This window comes from Hippocampus comes, unplaced genomic scaffold (assembly GCF_001891065.2).
Source record: "Hippocampus comes isolate QL1 unplaced genomic scaffold, H_comes_QL1_v1.1 scaffold78, whole genome shotgun sequence".
Lineage (NCBI taxonomy): Eukaryota > Metazoa > Chordata > Actinopteri > Syngnathiformes > Syngnathidae > Hippocampus > Hippocampus comes.
The window spans coordinates 243,475-264,376 of record NW_017805798.1 but is presented as its reverse complement, the minus strand read 5'-3'; the positions used below and the strand labels follow the sequence as shown (position 1 = coordinate 264,376).

Sequence of the window (20,902 nt, the reverse complement as noted above, 5' to 3'; positions counted from 1 at the left end):
AAAAAAAAAAAAAACTAGAACCAAAAAAGCCACACTGCGCCGCGGCAGTTTCACTCGGACCAGCATCCTCCCCACATTCCGACGAATGAGCGCCTCACCGTGTATTAAAAGATCTTTTTTTTTTTAACTTGCACTAATGGAAACTTCTCGTTTCTGGGGAATTCCTTCCTGCAGAAGTTGTGAGAGAATTATGACTCAAGGGTGTTCGTGTGAATGGCCTCTTCTCGATTTAGAAGTGTTAAGCGTTAGTATTATCATCATCATCATAATACGAGTTTCATTTTTATTTATTTCAAGAAAGCACCTTGCAGACGCTGTAGATGATAATGAGTGTGGCCCCCAGGAAGTAGCTGGCTGAGGGCTCTTCTCCCATGATGTACTTGTACCACAGCTGGATCGGAACCAGAGCTCGAAACAGCTGACTCAGCTCCTCGATCAGCAAGTAGAACTTGCCCTGCAAACAAAAATGATCATAAACTAAAATGTAAATGGCTCGACATTTGCTATCAAAATGAGGAAAAAAACAAGTGTCCTTTAAGTCCTTTTTTTTCTTCTTAGTTTGTATTTTCAACGTGTTTAGGAAAAAATTGTGAATACATTCATGCCATTCAGTTTAGTTTTACTGTTCGCGGCAAGGCTGTAAATTCGTATTGTGATAAGATAAAACTATATTAAAGGCAACACGGGAAGAAAGTCATATTTTAACAAGGGAGTTTCTAAAATACAACTCTTCATGTACTACGACTTTCCTTTCGGAAGATTCTTTTATTTATTTAGTTATTTTTTAAACGACTATTCTCGAAAAAGTATGCCTCTGGTTCTCCAGCCTACCCGCCCAAAAAATAAAATAAAAACCAGAACAATGATTATTATTATTATTATTATACACCAATTATAATTACTACAAGTGTTTTTTTTTTTTTAAATACAGAGTTAAAAAAAAAAACAACAACAAAAACTTCACAATGTGCACTAAGCTAAGTTAGGGTTTGTTTATGCTCAATAAGTGCTTTATAGTTTGTTTATATTGGTGTGCCAGTCCTCATATTAAGGTATGCACTCATTTCAAATTATTTTTACGGACCCCCAAGCGACGGCTGCTGGACCCCAGTTTGGGACACACTTAATGACTTTGTGACAAAGATGGATGGCTGTGGGTAAAGGCGCTGGCTGCCTGGTGGGTCGGGAAGGAAGACCTTCGCTCGCGGCTAATTCATCTTCCTTTCTTGTCCCCGCAGCCTCGGTTCCCAGTGCGGTCATCACGCCCACGCCAAAATTGTCAAATGGACGATTTGGACACCAGCCAAGAGACAAACTTAATGTGCTTCTGCTTTTTTTTTTTTTTTTTTTTTTTAAAGCTTTCATTACTATGAGTCCACTCAGACACTAAACTTCCTTTTTAGGCCCTTTTCATATTGCTGCGCTGCCAGTTTCGCTGAGCCGCATGACATTTGGTAAGCATGTCGATTAAGAGAAGGCCAACAAAAACACGCAAGAACTAAGGGCTGAAAAGGCACAGGAAGTCAGCCATTTTGGTTCGAAGCCCAAAACTTTCCATCGGCTCCGATGCCAACTGCTACAATGTCCGTGCTTTTGCAGAAATACGAGGAAAAAAAATATGCAAGCTTTCTAGAAACGATGAGTAATCTCCGACTAAATTATTAACTTCGGTTCCACAGTGACTCACACTTCTTTTGAAGTCTGCCCTTTTCACCAGATAGAAAAACGTCAGTCATAAGACTGAGGCGGTTAGGCTTTGACCTCGGTTTGTTTGGTTGTTTCGGTTAGTTTATTTTAGTGAGTTAGTATGCATGCAGTGGTGAAAAGTCAAACTCTTCCCAGTTTCTCGTGGCAGGTGCAAACCAGGACTTCCATGAGCAATCAAGATGAGAAGGTGCAAAGAAAATGATCTGAATTGGCCGCCAGTCACAAGGAGGAGTCACGCGTGACCGCCTCTGACAAAATAGTCGCATAAACTTCCCCACTCACACGTGGTGGGCAGCTTCCCCCAAATTATCGGAGCGATAGATTTATTTTCTACAACTCAGTCATGTTTGTTTTTCCAATGCCGCCAATTGAAACCTCCTTTTGCACGTGTGGACCTCTCATAAGTTTTCAATGGCGAAAAAACACAGAGATATTTAAAGCGCAAAAACCTCATTTAAATAGGACAGCATCACATTTTTTTATTCCTGTTGCCAATCGCAACGAATCTGAATCTGTTAAAAGTTAACACGCGATTTAGCCCCACATATCCGGGATCTTAGTAATTCAGGCTCTTGGGCTTCTAAATTGGGAAGAGGCCATTCATGCGAATAACTCTGAATCATAATTCTCTCACAGCAGCTGCAGGAAGGTGTTCCCCAGAAAGGACAACTTTCCATTTGAGCAAGAAAAACAAAAGAAAATGTATTCACTGAAAACATGGTACATTCAATGTACAATGACCATTAAATATGATGTCAATATTGTACAACAAATGTGCAGGACCACTGGAAATGGTCATTATGACCTTGACACATCAAACCAAAATGGCTTTTTGACATTTTTATGTGATCAGTCATGATCGACATGCTTAGCAAGTGTTATGTTTTTCAAGTGAAACTGGCTTCGGGCACCTGATTTTTTTAAACAGTTCGGAAGAAATAAACGGACTCCAAAATATCTGCTTCAAACAAAAATGGCAGACGTTCTGTGTTCTTTCAAATCTGACTCCTTGAGCTATTTTTATGGCTCAACGTATGATTGATATTACCACAACATTCCATGTCGCAAAGTGCTTCACAAATCCATAAGACCATTAGTCAAAAGAAAAAAAAAGTGACCCAGGTTAGGTTGAAGTGATTACGAAGGAATAATATTTGGCCACTCCTGATAATTACTTTTTATTGTTCATTCTTATTAATGTCATGTCCCGATCTATTTAGCAACTTATTTCCCCCTCTTTTATTTGTACTCCCCCGAGCCGTTCCGAGCAAAACATGCTTCTTTTCCTGTCATTCATTCACATTGAAACACATTTTCCGTTAGAATTTTGCACCTTTGTCTTATTTGTGTCTGTATCTTGTTTTATCTTCACACTTGTTGCGCTCTTGTATTGTTTGTCTCCTGACTATCATTTTATTGAACTATTTGTAGGCCTTAGTAGTTCTGAGTCCTGCTCTGCTTCAGGGTCTTATGGGGTTTCACAGGGTACAATTTTAGGGCCCCTGTTTTTCACCTTTTATCTTCTCCCCCAGGGTTGCTTAATAAAGTTGATTATCGCATGTGTTAATGTATTGGTGGTTTGAGAACAACACAAAAAAATATATATACAAATCCCAATGAAAACTCATTCTTTTTTTCCCCAACACACTCCTACCTGTTTTCCACTCACAAATCACAACAAAGGAAGTTGTACTGAAAAATGAATGTCACGAAAGGCACGTAGTCCCTTTTAACATGAATCACACGTGCCGTAACTTCGACTGTCACCGTCCTTCAGTCATTGTTTAGCAAAACGGAAACCGTATCATTTCCTCTTTTTTTTAAATTATTTTTTCCCACGCTCCTGTTGTGAAGGCAAACAAATATCTCTGTTTAATACATCCAATACAGACATGGAATAGATGTTCATCAGTCTGTTGTTTGTGTTTCTTGAGGAAACCAGAAATGCTCACAGCCAAACCAAAAGTGACCCGCTGCATGTTTAACTCTCCTTGTTATGTTGTGGGTCAAATCAAGCCATTAAAAAAAATTGGGAGAGAGATTCAAATTCACCCTGGAATACTACTGGTGTTCTTTCTTACGCAATCTCTGTTTAGATGAATTTGATTTTTGTGCAATTATTATTGTTAGAATATTGAGAAATCCTATTTAGGCCCCTTGCGTCACGGCCATGCAATGTTCAGTACAACGGAAGGCACAGAAGGAATGAAGGAAAAACTGATGACATATTTTAGGACGAAACGTGTTCTGTAATTCCATATGCTTTCCGTGTGTTGACAAAATTATAAACTTGAATGTGAACTCTCACCCTGGACTTGAAAGCCAAGAGGATGCCAGGTAGAAAGAGGACAAAGCATTTCAGTCCAATGGTGACGAACTTGAGGACAAAGTCAGTGACGCCCACCGCCCACATGAGGTCGAAGAAGTCAAAACCGTCCAGATTGGGCTTGGAAAACATGAGGCTGGAAGGTGAAAAAAAAATGACATTGTTATCAGGAATGTTGGGGTGACACACGCAGTAGCGCATGATGAGACAAATGATAATAATATGCGCAAAAGCAAACTCATGACAATACTCACAGGACAAAAACCAGACGGGAGCTGTGCTAAAAGAAACAACACATAAAATGGCTGACGTAATGGAAAAAAAAAACACAACAAAAACCAAAGAAAAGATGAAGCTAATCAAAAGGGCAGCTACAAGTCACACCAGCTGACGTTGACTACCTGTTGTAGAGCTCCTCTTGGCTGAAGGCGTAGTAAATATACGCCACGTTGCCGGAGAGGAACAGCCCGATCCAGAGGGCCACCAGCACCGAGCGCTCCTCCTGAAATGCACCCAAGCACGCGACACAAAAAAAAAATTGCGTGTAGACAAGAATTCTACCGTTTTTTTTAAACAGTTTTGGACCCTGGGGAATGGTCGGGAAACTTTATCTTACCCGCAGCGACACCTGATGCTTGAACGTGGCATTGGCGTAAGCAAAGGTGCTGGCCATCCCCACGCAAACCGCGATACCTGTGGCACAAATGACATGGTCAGCATCCTCTTCATCATCAACAGAAGACATGGAAAAATAAAACACCTGATTGACAGCGATTAGGGCCAGGGCAGAGCTTAGGTTGGAATCGGTGGGATGTATGTGCAAGTACAGAGGCAAACGTGCTGGGATGCTTAACGATGCTAGGTATGGGAACAGTGTTGATTTATAGTATGAGGGGCTAAAAAAAAAAAAAATCTGAAAACATGCGTTTCATGGGAATTGCACGGCAAACAATCTTATTAAACTATCTTATACCGAGCTTGTGCTGGAAGCAGACTTTGGCCAGCAAGATGAGGATGAACGGGAAGCCCCGCTGGAGCCACGTGACCACCGCCTTCAGCTCGGACAGGGCCGGTGCAGGAGTGGACGGGTCCTCTGGGCCCGCCTCTTCCCGGTGCCCGTGGTGGTGCCTCTCTGAGCCCGCCGCCGCTGCCACCGCCGTGGCCTGCTGGAGAAGAGAGGAGGTCCTGTGCTGCAGCGGCGGGTGGTGGAAATGGTGCTGAGGCTGAGGGTGAGGGTGCGGGTGGTGATGGTGGTGTGGAGGGCGAGGGAGGAAGGCTCCGCCCTCGGGCCGACGGGGGCCGCCTTCTTCCCGGGACGACGCCGTCATCTGGACAAAGACGTCCGGCGGCGAGCCCAGCACTAAACTGGCCGCCTGGAACTGGGCGGAAGAGACGGTGGCAGACGGGACGCCCACCAGGCCAGAAAAGATCTGGGGTGATGCAGGTGAGTCGGCTTTGAGGCAGTCAAACACGCCACCCTCGTCCAGACTGCTCTCTGATCCCAAAGTTTGGCTACGGCTCCTAAACAAGAAAAGTGAACATCAGATTGAAGTACTGCAGTGTTTCCCCACTGTTTTGTCATGAACTTTTTGAAAACCCTTACCCTGTCTAAAAAAACTCAAGTTTGGTCAAAACGCCAACTTGAAACCCTGTATGCATGTGTCAGGACCCTTAAAAACCATAACTTGGAACATATGCTTGAATGTCTAATTTTAAACTCTAACCCTCAACTGAAACCCTAACTCTGTCTTAAAACATCCAAATTTGCTTGAAACCTTAACTTTGAAAAACTCTGTATCGACACCCTAATTACAAACACGAATTCTGTCATTAGAACCGTAATTTTTATAACCCCTACACTGTCTTGAACCCCTACTGATGAACTGTACTCTCGTTTAGTGTACAAAAAAACAGACGCATTTGTGGTTCGGTCGCTCGCCTTTCTGAGGGCATGCCATCCGTGTTGCTACTGTGTCTCCTCTGCATGGCACGGCGCTCGTCAACACACGAAGCGGCCCTGAGACCACCAAATACACAGGCCCATATCAGACATGTTCACGTTTAGGGCCTTTTTTTTTTATCCATTGGGCAGGAAGAAGTTTGAAGCAGTGTTTACCTTAATGTCGTCAATGAGTCCTCCTCCGGTGAATTTCATTTTTTATTTCAGGTGAGCTAGTTTATTACCGATCCGGCAAAGATGCTCCGCTTGCCGCAGTCATTTTTAGCCAATAACTTCCGGAGTGACGTCATCGTCTCGACGCATATCGACCAATCGCTTTTGAGGTTTGCTTATTTTGCCGCTTCGGTGATTTGCGGTCAGGCCGCATTCGAGGAAGGTGGCCCGACTTACGACTCGGAAAAGAACAGTTGAACCTTTCTTTCTCGAATTTGGAAACCGCCTGAACAGCCTGAACTGGAAAAGGCATTTTTCCTTTGCAGACTGAATGTTTTCAGAGATTAAGTAGGAACGCTACAGTTGCTTGTTTCATGTCCAATAAAATCATTTTTTATTCATACTATACACAGGTATTTGCAATTGAAATGTTTTTACATGTACAAATGTTCTTACTGCATTAGATATACCTCGTAGTTGGCGGCCATTTTATTGAAAATTTACGTTCGTCATGTCTGTCCTTTGAGATACGTCGTAACGAGGTTCGACTGTCGCGTTCCAGATACAGTAGCTACAATTCAGTTTCCCATACACATGAATGGCAAAAGTGACGTCATTTGCCCGTGGCGAAGTGACGTTTCAGATATCTGGCATTCCGGGTTCACGAGGCAGAATTTAATTCCAGATATCTCTAATTTGCTTCGTCACACTTGTGTTCGGGATATCTTGAATGGAAACTCGATTGAAAATTAAAAATGCTACGTCACCACGTTGTCGGCATTCCTCGACCAATCGCATTTTGACGTTCACGGTTACGCCGCTTCCGTGTTGTGTCGTCAGGTTTTGTTTTGCTAACGCCGGTGGATAAACACCACTGCCACGTATTTCGGGAAATATAACGTTCTCTTTGCTGCGTATTGCGTTTCAGTTTGTCTCATTTTCACATACCCCCACCCAACTTGTTATTTTTTTCTCGGTTATGTGTCCTCATGAATAAGCTAGTCTGCTCATGCTAAGTTCTCACGTCAAATTAAGATATCAAGCTAACAAGGCAGGCCAACGAGTAAACGTGAATTGTTGCTGTCGTCACATTTAAGTCGATTTATCATGCAAAATGGGTTAATTGCAGAAGATGCGGAACGATCTTTGAGTAAATTTTTGTGAGTCTTGTCGGGAGCTAGCTAGCTTTAGCAGAACATCGTGCACGTTCACGCTTGCACAATTTAACGAAACGACAGGAGGTTGGATGTTTGTGGACAAAGTCAAGCTATGATGGTGCTCCGGCGTCTCCTGAGGAAGCGCTGGGTGCTGGGAGTCGTCTTCGGGCTGTCGCTTATCTACTTCCTCACCAGCACGCTGAAACAGGTGCAGCATCGACGCACAAGCGTAAAAATAAGTTAGCCTTCACCGTTTTCAGCAGACAATACAACTGATGTGACAATAGTGTTGAATATAAGGAAGCTTGCGGCTGATGAGTGGACTTTATAGTTCGTTTTTTTTAAATTATCATTTAAATGTAAAAATAATGTGTGAGCGTGCAGGAGGAGCGAACCACTCGGGACCGCGCCCTTCTGGAGGTGAGGGACATGGAGCGTCGCATCCCCTGGAAGTTGCGCTTTAACCTGGGCAACAGCAGCCGACAGATGGGCCATTGTCGTAACTCCATTCAGGGCAAAACGCTGCTCACCGATGAGCTGGGTGAGCAATGAGCTCTTCGCTCTTGTCATAGCCGTTATCACGGTTGACGCCAAGGCGCACCCGCAGTCGAGGCAGCCAGAACACACTGTGGATCATATCAATGTCAGCTGCAAAAAATAAAATCTTACGGCAATGACAAGGTAGAAGTTGTACATTTGTGAAAAAATTCATTTCAAGAATTTTACCTTTTTCATTAAAAGGAATCTTAGAAAATGAAGTCAGAAAATTAAAAAAATTGAGATTTGTTCATCTTAAATGACTGAAGATGCGTTGAAAATAGAATCTCTATTTTTTCAAGAAAACGATATTCACAGGCAAGATGAGTCAGCAACAATCAGTCGCACGCTTAGGCGTCATCATGGCAATGCAAATCCCATCCTGCCTTAGAGGTGCTTGATTAATAAGGTGGAGGTGCCTTTTTAAATGAGCGTAAAAAATGTGTTGTGTCTCCTTGCGATAGGTTACGTGTGCGAGCGCAAAGACTTGCTGGTGAACGGCTGCTGCAATGTCAATGCGCCTCGCAGCAGGCAACATGTCTGCAAAAGCTGCCTGCCCAACGGTTGCTGCAGCGTTTACGAATACTGTGTGTCTTGTTGCCTCCGGCCAGATAAGGTAAACGCTTTGTCCACATGCAATTGGGTTCTTACCGTAAGAAAAAAAAAAAAAAAGTCATTTCCAGATAAATTGCCAACTTCCGACAATCAAGAACATCTCGTAATATTCCAAGAAAAAAGGTTGTCTTTTTTTCCTCCTGATGAAATTTGTTTTTGAGAATTTGGTCATGTTTTTCAAGAATGAGAAAAGACATGAGGAAAAAAAAAGTCATTTGGACAGAGGTAATTTTGGATGAAGAAAGGAAAAGTTTCTTCAGTAGTTTTATATTTGAGACGTTGACATTGTAAGTCCTAACTTAAGAATGAAGTCATTTAATGTTGGAAATAAATCGTAGTTTTATATTTGAGACGTTGACATTGTAAGTCCTAACTTAAGAATGAAGTCATTTAATGTTGGAAATAAATCGTAGTTTTATATTTGAGACGTTGACATTGTAAGTCCTAACTTAAGAATGAAGTCATTTAATGTTGGAAATAAATCGATTTTCGTCCTCGGGAAACTACAATTTTTACAGAGCTGTTTACGGGAGAAAATGCATCCTTTTCAAAAGTCAAAATCTTTTTCCTCACATTTGTTTCCTCTTTCAAAAATAAATTGCCCTCCCCGACCCCCCAAAATAAGATGACGTCCTTTTGGAGGACAAAAGTCCAACTCTTGAGCGAAGAGGTGTTGTTTGTTTCCTTTCCATGATTTTAGCAAGCTCACCTGGAGCGCTTCCTGAACCGCGCCGCCGAAGGCTTCCAGAACCTCTTCACCGCCGTGGAGGACCTCTTTGAGCTGTGCCTGGCCAAGTGTCGCACCTCCTCGCAAGTACGTCCGTCCTAAAATCTCCTTTTCTTTTTTGTGTCTTGTCACATTGGCCTCCTGTCCTTTTCCGGAAAGTATATTAGCGACGTACGAGCAAACTATGTCATTGAAGCGTGGGGGGATTTTGGTCTGGCTTCATCATCTCCAACTAAGGCTCTCTAAATATCTCCTGAATACACTGCTACTCCTTGTCGAACGCCCAAAACTGTGTTTGCGGTTCATGCAGAGTGTCCAGCACGAGAACACATACCGGAACCCTCAAGCCAAGCACTGCTACGGCGAAAGTCCTCCAGAGCTCCTTCCCATCTGAACGCTGTCTCCGACCACAAGAAAGACTTTTTTGCTGCCTTTTTACCCTTAAAGCACACGAACAACGAATCCACGGTTTACACTTGAGAAGCGCATTCGGCTGTGATGTGACAGTCGTCAGTTCCAAGGCAGGCGACTCCCGTTTGTTCAGGGCCACAGTGATATTGTCACACTGTGACCTCCGCCAAGGATGTGGCAGGCAGGTTACGGATTGATCAAAGTTAGTTTGTAGTTGTAGGCTGGCCCGCTTAGCAAGGAGTATTTGGTGCCACGGTTAAGGACGGACAGCAATTACACCATGCGGGTTGTCATGTTTTTGTGAAACAGCTTAGCGGACATTTAAAAAAAAAATAATAATGAGTGGGCTTTTTTTAAGGGGTGGGGGCAATGTGTGTTTTTTTTTTTTTTTTTTATGCAAAGTACATTTTTTGACAAAGCCACAGGAGTTTAAGGGGAAAAAAATAGGATGAGTTTCAGAAAAGCAGATTTTTTTTTTTTTTTTTTTTTTTTAGAATACTGGTCAGTAACAAATTTGTGTCCAAGATTTTTTTAAACTGATTTACAACAATTTCATTGTGCTGAATTCAATTTTTTTTTTTTTTTATGCTCAGTCAGGTCACCTTTTTGAACTATAGCCATGTGGTTTTTTTTCCTCCACGCCTTTTTTGTTTACATGTACATTTATTTTTGATTGGCTATATTTTTACATTTGTGTATTTTTCATTTGCTATATTTATTGACAGGTAGGCCTACTTTTATAAGTGTCTGCTATTCAATTTACTCTCAGTAAAGTTTATAACATTTAATTAAACTTTCTTTCTCTTAAAACCTCTCAAATGACAAATAAAAATCAACAGATGATGTCATGAAATATATACATTGATCTGGTAAGAAAATCAGATAAAAAAAAAAAAAAGGAAATTGTAATTTGGCATGAAAACCTAACCTTAAGACAACCGGATGTCATTTCCGGAGTCAGTGATACAAAATTGTCCAAAATCAGATGAAAATCAGACAACCTAAAAATAAGTAACCCAGTGGAATGTAGAAATAAAGTTGAATTTAGAAAAGTTGAATTCAAAGTCCTTTTTTGGACTTGGGGGTGAAAGAAAATAATTACAGGAGTAAATGGTGATTTTTAAAAAAAAAAAAACTCAGTCTTACTAGAATAAAGTTTTTTGTTTTTTTAACCCCAAATTCATGAGAATGACGAAAACGTCATAATCTGACAATAGTTCACTGATTAAATGACCTTTTACGGAGGAACAACTCGTTCATTGTAACATGAACGCTGACCCACAAAAAAAAAAAAAAACGGCACCTCCATACATCAGCCTCATCATAGGAACGCCGTGTGCGAAGAAGGTGCTGCATTATTAATTATATTCTTCTACTTTTGTGATCAGTCCCGCCATGCTGGAGGTCTTGCGCTCCCCCGAGTGCCGTCCGACAAGTCGTGTCACAGTGTCAAGTGTATCAATGCATGTTCATGAAATAAAAGTGACTGAAACCAGGAAAAGACTTTCAAAGCGTTAATTTACCAGAGCGCACGCATTTGTTCCGCAGCAAAAAGAGTATTGCGAAGCTGGATCTCCGGTCAAACAGAACAAATGTGCTCAAATGTCTATCGAAGGAATACAAATTGGTTGAAATTTGGTAGGATTGTGTTGACTGACTCCGGTGGTATGCTGGGCCGATTGAAAGAATACTTTTGAAGATTTGATGAATGAGGACAATGAAAATGAAGGAAGGGAACGAGAAGAGGCAATTGTGGCGGACCACAAAGTTACAATGACAGACGGAGCAGGTTGTGGGGTTCCTGGCAGGAATCTCCAGTGGCTTGTGTTGAGTTGTAGCCTGTACAAAGCGGAACCATCTAAGTCATCTGTGTCCACAAATCCAAAATTCATCCTCGACTGCACAACACCAATTGCATTAGAAATAGTCAGAAAATAGTCCAATTCATCATCAATATTGTACGATATAATTCCGTCAGATATGTCAATTCTTTTATCAACAGGCTACAACGTCTTATGTGAAGTACAGGAATTTGATCACTAAAGTGGAGGCATTTTACAAATAGCCTAATCAGTTGCAAAATGCAACATACAATAGGTAAACCACATTCCGTTAAATTCAATCATGAGAAGCTTCATTGGTTAAAGTGCAAGCAATGTCAAAAATATTTTAAATACTCAATAATCATTATTCTGTTCTGGGGGGGAATCCATAACGACGAAGATCAATCGACGCGGTCGGGCACCGGCAGTCGGCTCTACAAAATTGGGCATCAGGTAATCAGATTGTAGCAGCGGGATTTAAATTAATATAAATTTTATAAAAACGCACCTGCAGCAGCAAGACAAACGTTTCTTCCCTCGCGCCCTCCTTGACATTTTCCGCCTCGCCGTCACCTTATTGGAGCTCAGCGGTCACATGACCGAGACACGCACTAATGGCAATAGCAGACAGAAATTTCATGTTGATTAGTAAAACGAGCTTTAGGGGGATGGCTTTTACAAAAAAAAAAAAAAAAAAAAAAAATTTAAATTAAACACCCTCACGGGACTTTCCCCGCGTCTTGTTCGGACGCTGGAAATGACCAAATGGTTTCAAAGCAAGATGGCGGACTTGCTGTGTGCTTTCATGCGGTCCTTGGTGGGGACTTTGTTCATGCCCACCAAATGTCATACTGATATATATTTTTTTTTGCATGGGGGAAATTAGGATGAATAACAAGTGAGAAACAGAGCAAATTTAAGAGGGCCTTGGAAATAATTGGAGAAGTCCCAGGCTGTGTTAATGCCTCGCCTCCTCCCATCTGCGCACACAATCAGCCACGATTGGAGTCAAGCGGCGACCCGTCCGTGCGGTGCCTTCAAGGGACGGCCTGACGGCACGGGACCATTAATCATCCTGCGGCCCAAACAAACCAAAATATCCTAATTAGGGAAACATATCTGTCAGCCTTTTTTTGCCAGCTTGATTAATGACCATCGTGTGGGACCCATGACTTTGGATGCTGGCGCCCGCTGCCTGGCCTTTTATTAAAAATGAGTCCTTGACACTTGAGATTGTACTTTGACTTGAATATTAAAAGACCATACAAAAACCGCTTGATTACAATCCTGATGTTTCAGATCAAGTGCCTTGGAGGAAGGAAACATCTCCGAGGGGCCCTCGAGGACCGGACCTGGGTGGACCTGTTTGAAACTTTTTAAACTGAATATCGTCGACAATCTTGTGGTTGTTTACTTTCGAGTATGATTTTGTTGTTCACGTGCGCCTGACAATATTTACACAAGCAACAACAGCAACAAAATACTGAATAAAAACTTTATTTATAAACTCTGCACTTTAATTTAGAACAATAAATACAGCAATAACATAAGTAGAAACATCCGATTATAAATAATCATCATACTGAACGGTGACTAAAGAACAACGGTGACCTCATCAGAGGAAAGTGCAAGATGCATGGCGGATTGGTTGGGACCCGACGAAGCTTCTGGGTCTGAATTCTGGGGCCTTGGCACAAGTCTGCGTGCTCTTTGTGGGGTGGGGTTGGCCCGTGGACCAAGGAAGACTTGTTGACAGCAAAATGAGTTCTAATCCTCGATAAAAAGTATCAGGCTGCATTCTCTGATTTCCCATCAAATCTTGTCAGCAGACGACAGTGAAGCTAACGGTTAGCTTTGTTTTGGTTTATCCACCCACAGCTTGATCAGACCTTTTCACTTATTGCCCACGAACTGGCCAGAGAAGTAAACATTGGATTCTTGCGCCACCTGACACGCTCCCAGTTTTTCACACAACCTGAGCAGAACTCTTCTCCGGCTTTTCTGTGCAAATGATGGCACCTAATAAATTAATCGCTGTGAAAGGACTGGCTTTGAACCGGCTACCTTCTGTGTTTTGATTCTGCTTGGTGGTCTGCGCCCGGCGTATATTGTATCTGGCTACCTTATGGAAATGGACTACGGTCAAAGCTCGACATTGTAGGGGCAGTTTTCCACAAAACTCAGAAGAACCGTTCGTGCCCAGTTTCAGTTCTGGTGTGAAAACATTTTTGTGCCACGAGCAGAGCAGAACTCTCCTCTCGGGAAGTTTTCAGTAAAGCACAGCGCAGTAATCAGCAGCGAAAAACTTTAGCGGCTCAGATCCAGTTCCCTCCTTGAGTTGGATTTTGGGGCCTGGCCCCAAGAGTTCTTGATCCACCCGAAGCCTCGTCGATGTGGTTGTCGCACGGCTCCTGAGCCGCCTTCAGGACCTTGTTGACCTCGGCGAGCCAGTCTTTCAGGCCGACGATGACTTTCCAGCCGTAGGACTTCTTGGCCCAACTGTGATTGTGGCTTTGGTGCGGAGGCTCTACCGTTGTCAGCGCCACCTCCGGGTCGATCCGCTGGGCCAAGAGCACCAACATATTCGTTTGGCTGAAAAGACTCCATTTGACCTGGTTCAGAGGCTCGGCCACGTTGATCGGGTTGCCCCAGTCTGCAATTTGGTACTCTTTCACCTTGTCGATATGCAGGTTGAACACCACGTTATGAGCGTAGATGTCCTGAAGCTGCTCGGAGAAGTTGGAGCCCCTCACGGTGTAGTTGGGGACATTGGGAGGCACGCCGCTCAGCCCGTGAAAGGCCATCTGGGAGGGGGAAGGAGGGCAGACGGGTGAGCGTGCATTCGTTAAAACAACGCTCATGTTATAAGGGACCGTAGGTGTTTCCTGCAATAAGTGTTCAAAAATGCCCAATAAAAAAAAATAAAGTCTAGTTTTCCGAACCTTCAAACTTAACTTGCGTACGTTGGGGAACATACGTTTCTATTGCTTGATGATTCATGTTTTATTACAGTCTCATTTTCGAAGAGCCTCCGAGAGCCGAGGCGCCGATCGACTCGCTTGGCTTTCAAAAGAGTTTCAGACGGACGGGACTTGAAAAACAGGAAGCTCGATCTTGTGGGATAACTACAACGAGCATCGCGATTGTGAAATGACCAGTAACCGGATTACTAAACTGCAGCATGTTCGGCAGTGTGAGGCAGCCAAAACAGCTGTAGCGAGACGGTGGCGCAATCATGGATTGTAAACGTTGTCACACAGTACTCGAGAACGGCTGGCATGGCCAAGAATAACAAAGTGAGGTCATGTCGTTTCCCTTGACGCATTGCGGTAGGCTCGCAATTTGGACAAACGTCCTCTCCGAACCCTGACGTCAAATGCAACCGGTAGCATCTCTCCTTTGACCACCTGAAACATTTCCCAGTCTCGAAAAAAAAAAAAAAGGTCATCCAACACCTACCACGCTTAAGTTAGAATTTAATGCAGCAAAAATGAGGAATATTAAAGATAACAGTGTGGTGGTATTGAGTGGTAGAACCTGGTCGAAGCATGGTACTTAAACCACCAGCGTATATCACTGTAAGGCAGCATATTACTCTGTGTCGGGGGGAGCGAGTTGGGACGGGAGGGACTGAGTGAAGCAAGCCATTTTGGAGGCAAAGGGGGTGCTGAATTTTTGTTGTTCAAATATTACATTTTCGCCAAGCAATGTATCATGATATGCTTCTTTTCCAGCGGGGTTTTAAAGGACATACACTAAAAACAAATTTTGTAAAAATCTTCTAAATTTGAGGGGTGCCGGGATTCATTTTTGAGGGTGTGGGTTTTTAAAAGACATACACTAAAAACACATTCAAAAAAACGCAAATTTGTAGGGTGCCGGGATTCCTTTTTTGTGGGTTTGGGTTTTTAAGTGACATACACTAAAATCAAATTTTGTAAAAATCTCATAAATTTGTGGGGTGCTGGGATTCATTTTTGTGGGTGTGGGTTTTTAAAGGACATACACTAAAAACAAATTCTGAAAAAATATCGTAAATTTGCGGGGTGCCGGGATTAATTTTTGTGGGTGTGGGTTTTTAAAGGACATACGCTAAAAACAACTTTTTTAAAAAATCTCATAAATTTGCGGGGTGCCGGGATTCATTTTTGTGGGGTACTCGAGCACCCACAAAAATGATCTGGAAAGGCCAAAGCAAGGACACTTACATATTCGTCGAGCAGGTGGTCCGTTTCAAGGCCGAGCGTGAGGGTGATCAGCTTGAGTCTGGAGAAGGCGTCCTGGCAAGAGATGGCGGCGAGGAGCGCCGGGCGACATTGAAGCGCCACCAGCGTCACCAGCAGCGCTGCGCAAGAGAGCAAACTGGTTACTTCAGTCGTCAAGCACTGGAAGCCATCCCAAGCCGAGTGCGAAACCATTCAATCTTATTTCGTTCACCAACAAAACAACAGGAGAGGCTTTTCGTCTTTTCATGTGCCAAATACGATACCAAAAATAAAAAAATTTAAAAAAGCGATCTTAAGTTCAAAAGTCTTAACAGCGGGTAACAGCTGAAGTAATTCACTGGGTGGCCCGTAAATTGTTTGTGCAAAATTGCGATTAAAACACCCTGAATAGGGTCAATCAAAATTAGAAAATGTGGATAAAAAATATATTCATATCGATATAATTTTAAAAGAAATACCAGAGTGCAGCAGCAGTCTTTTGAGTGCGGGAGCCATGGCGTCTGTTCTTCACATTGCTCCTCACTGGTGTCTCGTGTCTTTTTATGAGGAAGCATCCTCATCCCTTCATCATCATCATCCCCATCATCATACTGGACTGAACACACCCACAGCTGACACACTCGGAAAAGTTCACCCTTGCAACACGTGTCAAGCGTCCGTTTGACTGACACATCAGCGTCGTTCGCCCTCCCTCGCACAGGAGATCCCAAAATTCACTCTCAAATCTAAAAATATACCCAGGCACGCTTCATATATTGTCTTTTGGGTTTGCTGCATTCTTTTCTAATATTTTCGGATATTTGGGGGAGGGGGGGGGACTATATTTTATATGTGTGTAGAATTTTTTTTCCCCCAGTAATTTAAGTCCAAATTTTCGAATGTCGATTTTGATTCAATAAGATGTTTTATTTTACTCATATTTTGTCTTCGTATAGTTGGGGTGGGGGGGAGGGATATTTCCCCTTTATATTTTTTCACCTCAAAAAGTGCAGTGTATTGTTTTGTGATGTTTTATTTTTTGTTTAATCTTTTTGGGCAGTTTTTCCTTTCATTTCTGAGTTTTGTTTTCAGATAACTGTCTATGTCTATATCCTTCCCCGAATTAATTTTTGGAATTCTTTATTGGAGACATTTTTTTAATGTCCCTGATATATTTTTTTTTTTTAGGAGCGAAAAGCCAACTCCATTTTTCAAGTTTTTAAACATTTTATTTTTATGACCATGATGTTGCGTAACAGTCGAGCTAGTACAAAAAAATGTACCCCAAAAGTATGCGAGGTGATATTCTCCAAACGTTTTTAGCACGTTATTGACCAAGTAACAGGTGTTTCTTTTTTTTTTTTACTTCCTTACAAAACGCTGACCCATTCAAAAGACGCTTTGCCTCAGGGCGTTGAGGACGTTATCTGCTTTTTCGGGAGGACCGCGTCTAAAAAAAGCGGACAAAACAAAACGTCAGTGGGCAATGGCTGGAGCGAGAAGTGCTTGCGGCGTCCGAGGCGGCTTTGGGCGGCTCCGAGCTCAGCCGGTGGTCGGGTCCGTCCGTTGCTTGTGCAGCATGTCGCTCACACGAGCGATGTCCTCTTCGGGGACCTCAACAAACAAACACAAGCACACACCCAATCATTTCGTTTAGTTTTTGGGTCAAAACAGCAGAAGGGATTTTGACATTGATTGGAATCGAGCCCCGGCTTGAAACCTTCATTTGAAACCCTAACCCTTGTTTCCAACCAAAACCCTGGTTTCAAACCCTACTCGAAAAAAACAAATCCTTTCTTTTAACCAATCTCAGGCTCGAAATCTGAACTATTGTTCACAATCTTAACTTTGGCTTCAAACCATAATTTGAAACAGTAACCCCGGCTTGAAACCCTAAGCCTTAATTTAAAATCTGATTGGCAAAAATCGGCCATTTTTTGGGGGCAAAATCAAAAAGCGTTTTTTTCTTTTTTTTGGGGGGGGGGGTGATAGTTTGAATGTAATTTTCTGTGTTTTATTTTGTAATATGTTATTGTGAAGTTTTGGGGGGGTTTTGCTGATTTTTGCCGATTTTTAAAGCGCTAATATTGGCCAATTCATATGCTGGGCTCATGTTAAAAATCTGATTATTCCAAGTCAAATGTTCATTTGAATATCATTTTGTTTGCATTACATTGTAATGTGTTCCTGTTTAAAAATTAGAATAAAAAAGAAATTGTAAATTCAAATTCTAAAATTTATTTTAAAAATTGGCCAATTTTTTTGTTGTTGTGACGGATTCTTCCTGAATTTTAAAGACCTAATATTGACCAACTAATCTGTTGATCTGATGTTCGAAAGATGATTTTGGAGGGGAATGTTTGTTGGAATGTCACTTAATTTTTTTGTGTTGTAATGTGTTATTTGGTCATGAAAAAAAAAGCTCCAAAAATTGGCTTTTTTGTTGTTGTTGGAGGTTTGTGGCAATTTTAAACGAGTTAATATCAGCCGATTACTCCATGGGGCACGTGCTTCTGACCCAAATTTAAAACCCTAACCCGCGGGGACCCGTTAGGAGTTTTGAGTGACGCGAAACTCAGGACAAAAAGAAGAACCGGAGCCGCTCTGCAAGCAACATTTGCTTGGCGAATGCCGCCTTGGTGAAAACTTGTTTGCCTGGGACGAGAGTGAGTGGAAAAACACACAAACATGCACAAAGGGTCACGGGTAACGAAAACTGCACCGGCTTCCGTGGGGGAGGGGGTTCATCGCTTGTGTTTATGACAATGCGCTAAATGCGCTAAGATGAGCCGACTCAGCGGTAAAAATACACACAGCGGCCCGCTTACTGTCATCGTACTGCTCAGGTCTTGCGACAGTCGCTTGGCTGGGAAAAAAAAAAGACAAAATTGGGCTCTTCCCTCAACGTAACACGCAGCAGAAAAAAAAAATGAACAAGTAGGTCTTTTCTTGGCAGACATCAAAGACAATTTTGTCTTCAATGAACGTTTTGTCCTTTGCAACAATATTTAAAATAAATTAACATGCGTTTCTGCCAACATCAAAGACAACTGACTCGACCTATTTCCATACATCACTTATCTGAATTGAATGTTAATGAGGTTAACGAACATTTTTTATTTTTTTTTTGCAATCATCAAAATCTTCATAAATCCTAAAGTCCGAATGTCGATGCATGTGAACGTTCAAGACGTGTTAGGCCTCCTTGAACACAGCAATTTTGTTGACATTAAAGACCATTTAGTCTTCAATGAGCGACGCTGACTTTTTGAAAATGAGATTATGATGCGAGTTTTTGAGAACGTCAAAGACTTCAGTCTTCAATGACCCATGAACATACATGATCAAAGACAGGCTTGTCTTCCATGAACCAAACATGCAAGGTTTTGTGAACATCAAAGGCGATTGAATGACCAAAACCTATTCAGTTTTGTAAAAACAACAAAAGCACCTAAGACAGTTTAGCCCCAATGAACTGAACATACACGTTTGTTGAACATCAAAGAGAATTTAGTTCTCAACATTTGTTAACTTCAATGAGTCCAACCAATCTAACATGGCCTGTTTTTCAAACCAACGAAGCCAGCCAACTGAGACTTTACAACAAGCACAATGAAAGTTTTTTTGTTCACATATTCAGTTTTGTAAAAACAACAAAAGCACCTAAGAAAGTTTATCCCCAATGAACTGAACATACACGTTTAGTGAACATCAAAGACAATTTAGTTCTTAACATTTGTTAACTTCAATGAGTCCAACCAATCCAACATGGGCTGTTTTTCAAACCAACGAAGCCAGCCAACTGAGACTTTACAACAAGCACAATGAAAGTTTTTTTGTTCACATCAACTCAGATAACTCATCTTCTTGTTATCAAAGACAATTTCATCCACAATGAGCCATATGCACATTTTTTCACAAACATCAAAGACAATCCATCCATCCATCAATGGATGGATCAAAGACAATGGAATCAACAAACCGCATGTACAACAAACACGTTTCCCCCTAACTTAACATTTTTTTTCACATCAATGGCGATTCATCCTATTACACACCTAACTGATATGTGTTTTTTGTAAACATCAAAGACAGCTGATGTTTTTTTTTGTTTTTGTTTTTTTGCTCGGCGCCTGTTGCTGAGTCAATGCCGCGGAAGCGTGACCGCTCCCGGATGACCAAGCGGAAGGAAGCCTTAAATAAGAGTGATCTGTGTTTTTGAGTCACGCGACACAGGATCGGTCAGCGGTCGGCCGGCGGGCGGGGTATCGGCATCCACTCACCAGAGCGTGGTCGAAACTGAAGGTGCTGATGTAGTAGGCGGAGATGTCGCAGTCGGCCAGCGGCTGTGAGATCTGCGCCACGATGCCGCACTCATCTGAAAGAAGCCACGGCGCCACGTCTCGCTCGGGAGGCCATCTTGAAAAAACACCGACCGGAAAAAGAGAGCGGTCGCTCACCGAAGCCGAGCGGTTGTCCGCCAATGCGCACCATCCTCCACAGTTCCCCGGACGAGCTGGTGAAGAGGAGGTCGGCGGGGAAGCTGTGACATCAAAAACAAGTTGGAGTCGAGTGAGCAAACTTGCGCAAACATCAAAGACGCTTTGGGAACATCGAAGACCATTTAAGACGTTCAAACGCATCACTTTGGACTTCTCTATGTTTCTATAAAGACAATTTTGAATCTTCCCTGACTAACATACATATTTATGTGAGCATCAAAAGCACTTTAGAGTTTTTTGGAAAGCTAACGTGCATTTTGGGGAAATGCTGTATCAAAGACAATGTACCGAAAAGGCATGTTAGCATTAAACATCAAAGACAAATTGCAAATACAGTATCCTGAAACTATTTGGCCCTTTAAATGCACATGCTGTTCTTTTTTTTCTGAAACATCATAAAATTTCGAGTCGTCCTTGAACCTGATCTTTGTTGGCATCAAAAAAAGCACTTTAGAGTTTTTTGGAAAGCTAACGTGCATTTTGGGGAAATGCTGTATCAAAGACAATGTACCGAAAAGGCATGTTAGCATTAAACATCAAAGACAAATTGCAAATACAGTATCCTGAAACTATTTGGCCCTTTAAATGCACATGCTGTTCTTTTTTTTCTGAAACATCATAAAATTTCGAGTCGTCCTTGAACCTGATCTTTGTTGGCATCAAAAACACAACAATTTTTCGTGAAAATCCGAATTCATCCTCAATTTTACATTTCATCAAGGGACTGAGAGAGTACAGTATATATAAAAAAAAAAAGTTCACGGCAGGAGACGGCAGCG

General features: G+C 42.2%; 4 protein-coding genes across 7 annotated transcripts in view; 1 reads left to right on the top strand and 3 right to left on the bottom strand.

Annotated features, from left to right (window-relative positions):
- rnft2 (ring finger protein, transmembrane 2) overlaps positions 1-6,519 on the bottom strand; it is a 10,253-nt gene extending 3,734 nt beyond the window's left edge. The window contains exons 1-8 of one of the 2 annotated variants that reach the window (XM_019885714.1): positions 6,150-6,519; positions 5,973-6,050; positions 5,007-5,554; positions 4,650-4,726; positions 4,435-4,535; positions 4,288-4,308; positions 4,016-4,169; positions 305-454 (exon numbers count right to left, since the gene is read on the bottom strand). In XM_019885714.1, coding sequence (XP_019741273.1) covers positions 305-454; positions 4,016-4,169; positions 4,288-4,308; positions 4,435-4,535; positions 4,650-4,726; positions 5,007-5,554; positions 5,973-6,019 — 1,098 coding nt within the window. In that variant the 5' untranslated portion in view covers positions 6,020-6,050; positions 6,150-6,519. The remainder of the gene's footprint in view (positions 1-304; positions 455-4,015; positions 4,170-4,287; positions 4,309-4,434; positions 4,536-4,649; positions 4,727-5,006; positions 5,555-5,972; positions 6,051-6,149) is intronic. The other variant, XM_019885715.1, reaches the window with a different exon arrangement.
- A 217-nt stretch (positions 6,520-6,736) lies between these two features.
- On the top strand, positions 6,737-9,811 carry spring1 (SREBF pathway regulator in golgi 1). The gene is made up of 5 exons (XM_019885765.1): positions 6,737-7,511; positions 7,688-7,844; positions 8,305-8,456; positions 9,156-9,269; positions 9,493-9,811. The coding sequence occupies exons 1-5, from the start codon at positions 7,416-7,418 to the stop codon at positions 9,574-9,576; spliced, it is 603 nt and encodes a 200-aa protein (XP_019741324.1). The 5' UTR covers positions 6,737-7,415; the 3' UTR covers positions 9,577-9,811.
- A 3,086-nt stretch (positions 9,812-12,897) lies between these two features.
- Positions 12,898-16,855, bottom strand: LOC109525328 (uncharacterized). Its single transcript, XM_019885764.1, has 3 exons — positions 16,101-16,855; positions 15,625-15,761; positions 12,898-14,220 (listed from the first exon to the last, which is right to left on the bottom strand). Exons 1-3 carry the CDS (start codon positions 16,135-16,137, stop codon positions 13,732-13,734), a joined length of 663 nt encoding a protein of 220 aa, XP_019741323.1. The 5' UTR covers positions 16,138-16,855; the 3' UTR covers positions 12,898-13,731.
- A 118-nt stretch (positions 16,856-16,973) lies between these two features.
- Positions 16,974-20,902, bottom strand: part of castor1 (cytosolic arginine sensor for mTORC1 subunit 1) — a 12,213-nt gene continuing 8,284 nt past the window's right edge. For 2 of the 3 annotated variants that reach the window (XM_019885734.1, XM_019885733.1), the window contains exons 8-9: positions 19,905-19,999; positions 16,974-17,235 (exon numbers count right to left, since the gene is read on the bottom strand). In XM_019885734.1, coding sequence (XP_019741293.1) covers positions 17,164-17,235; positions 19,905-19,999 — 167 coding nt within the window. In that variant the 3' untranslated portion in view covers positions 16,974-17,163. Of the gene's footprint in view, positions 17,236-18,449; positions 18,488-19,904; positions 20,000-20,902 lie in introns of all 3 variants that reach the window. The other variant, XM_019885735.1, reaches the window with a different exon arrangement.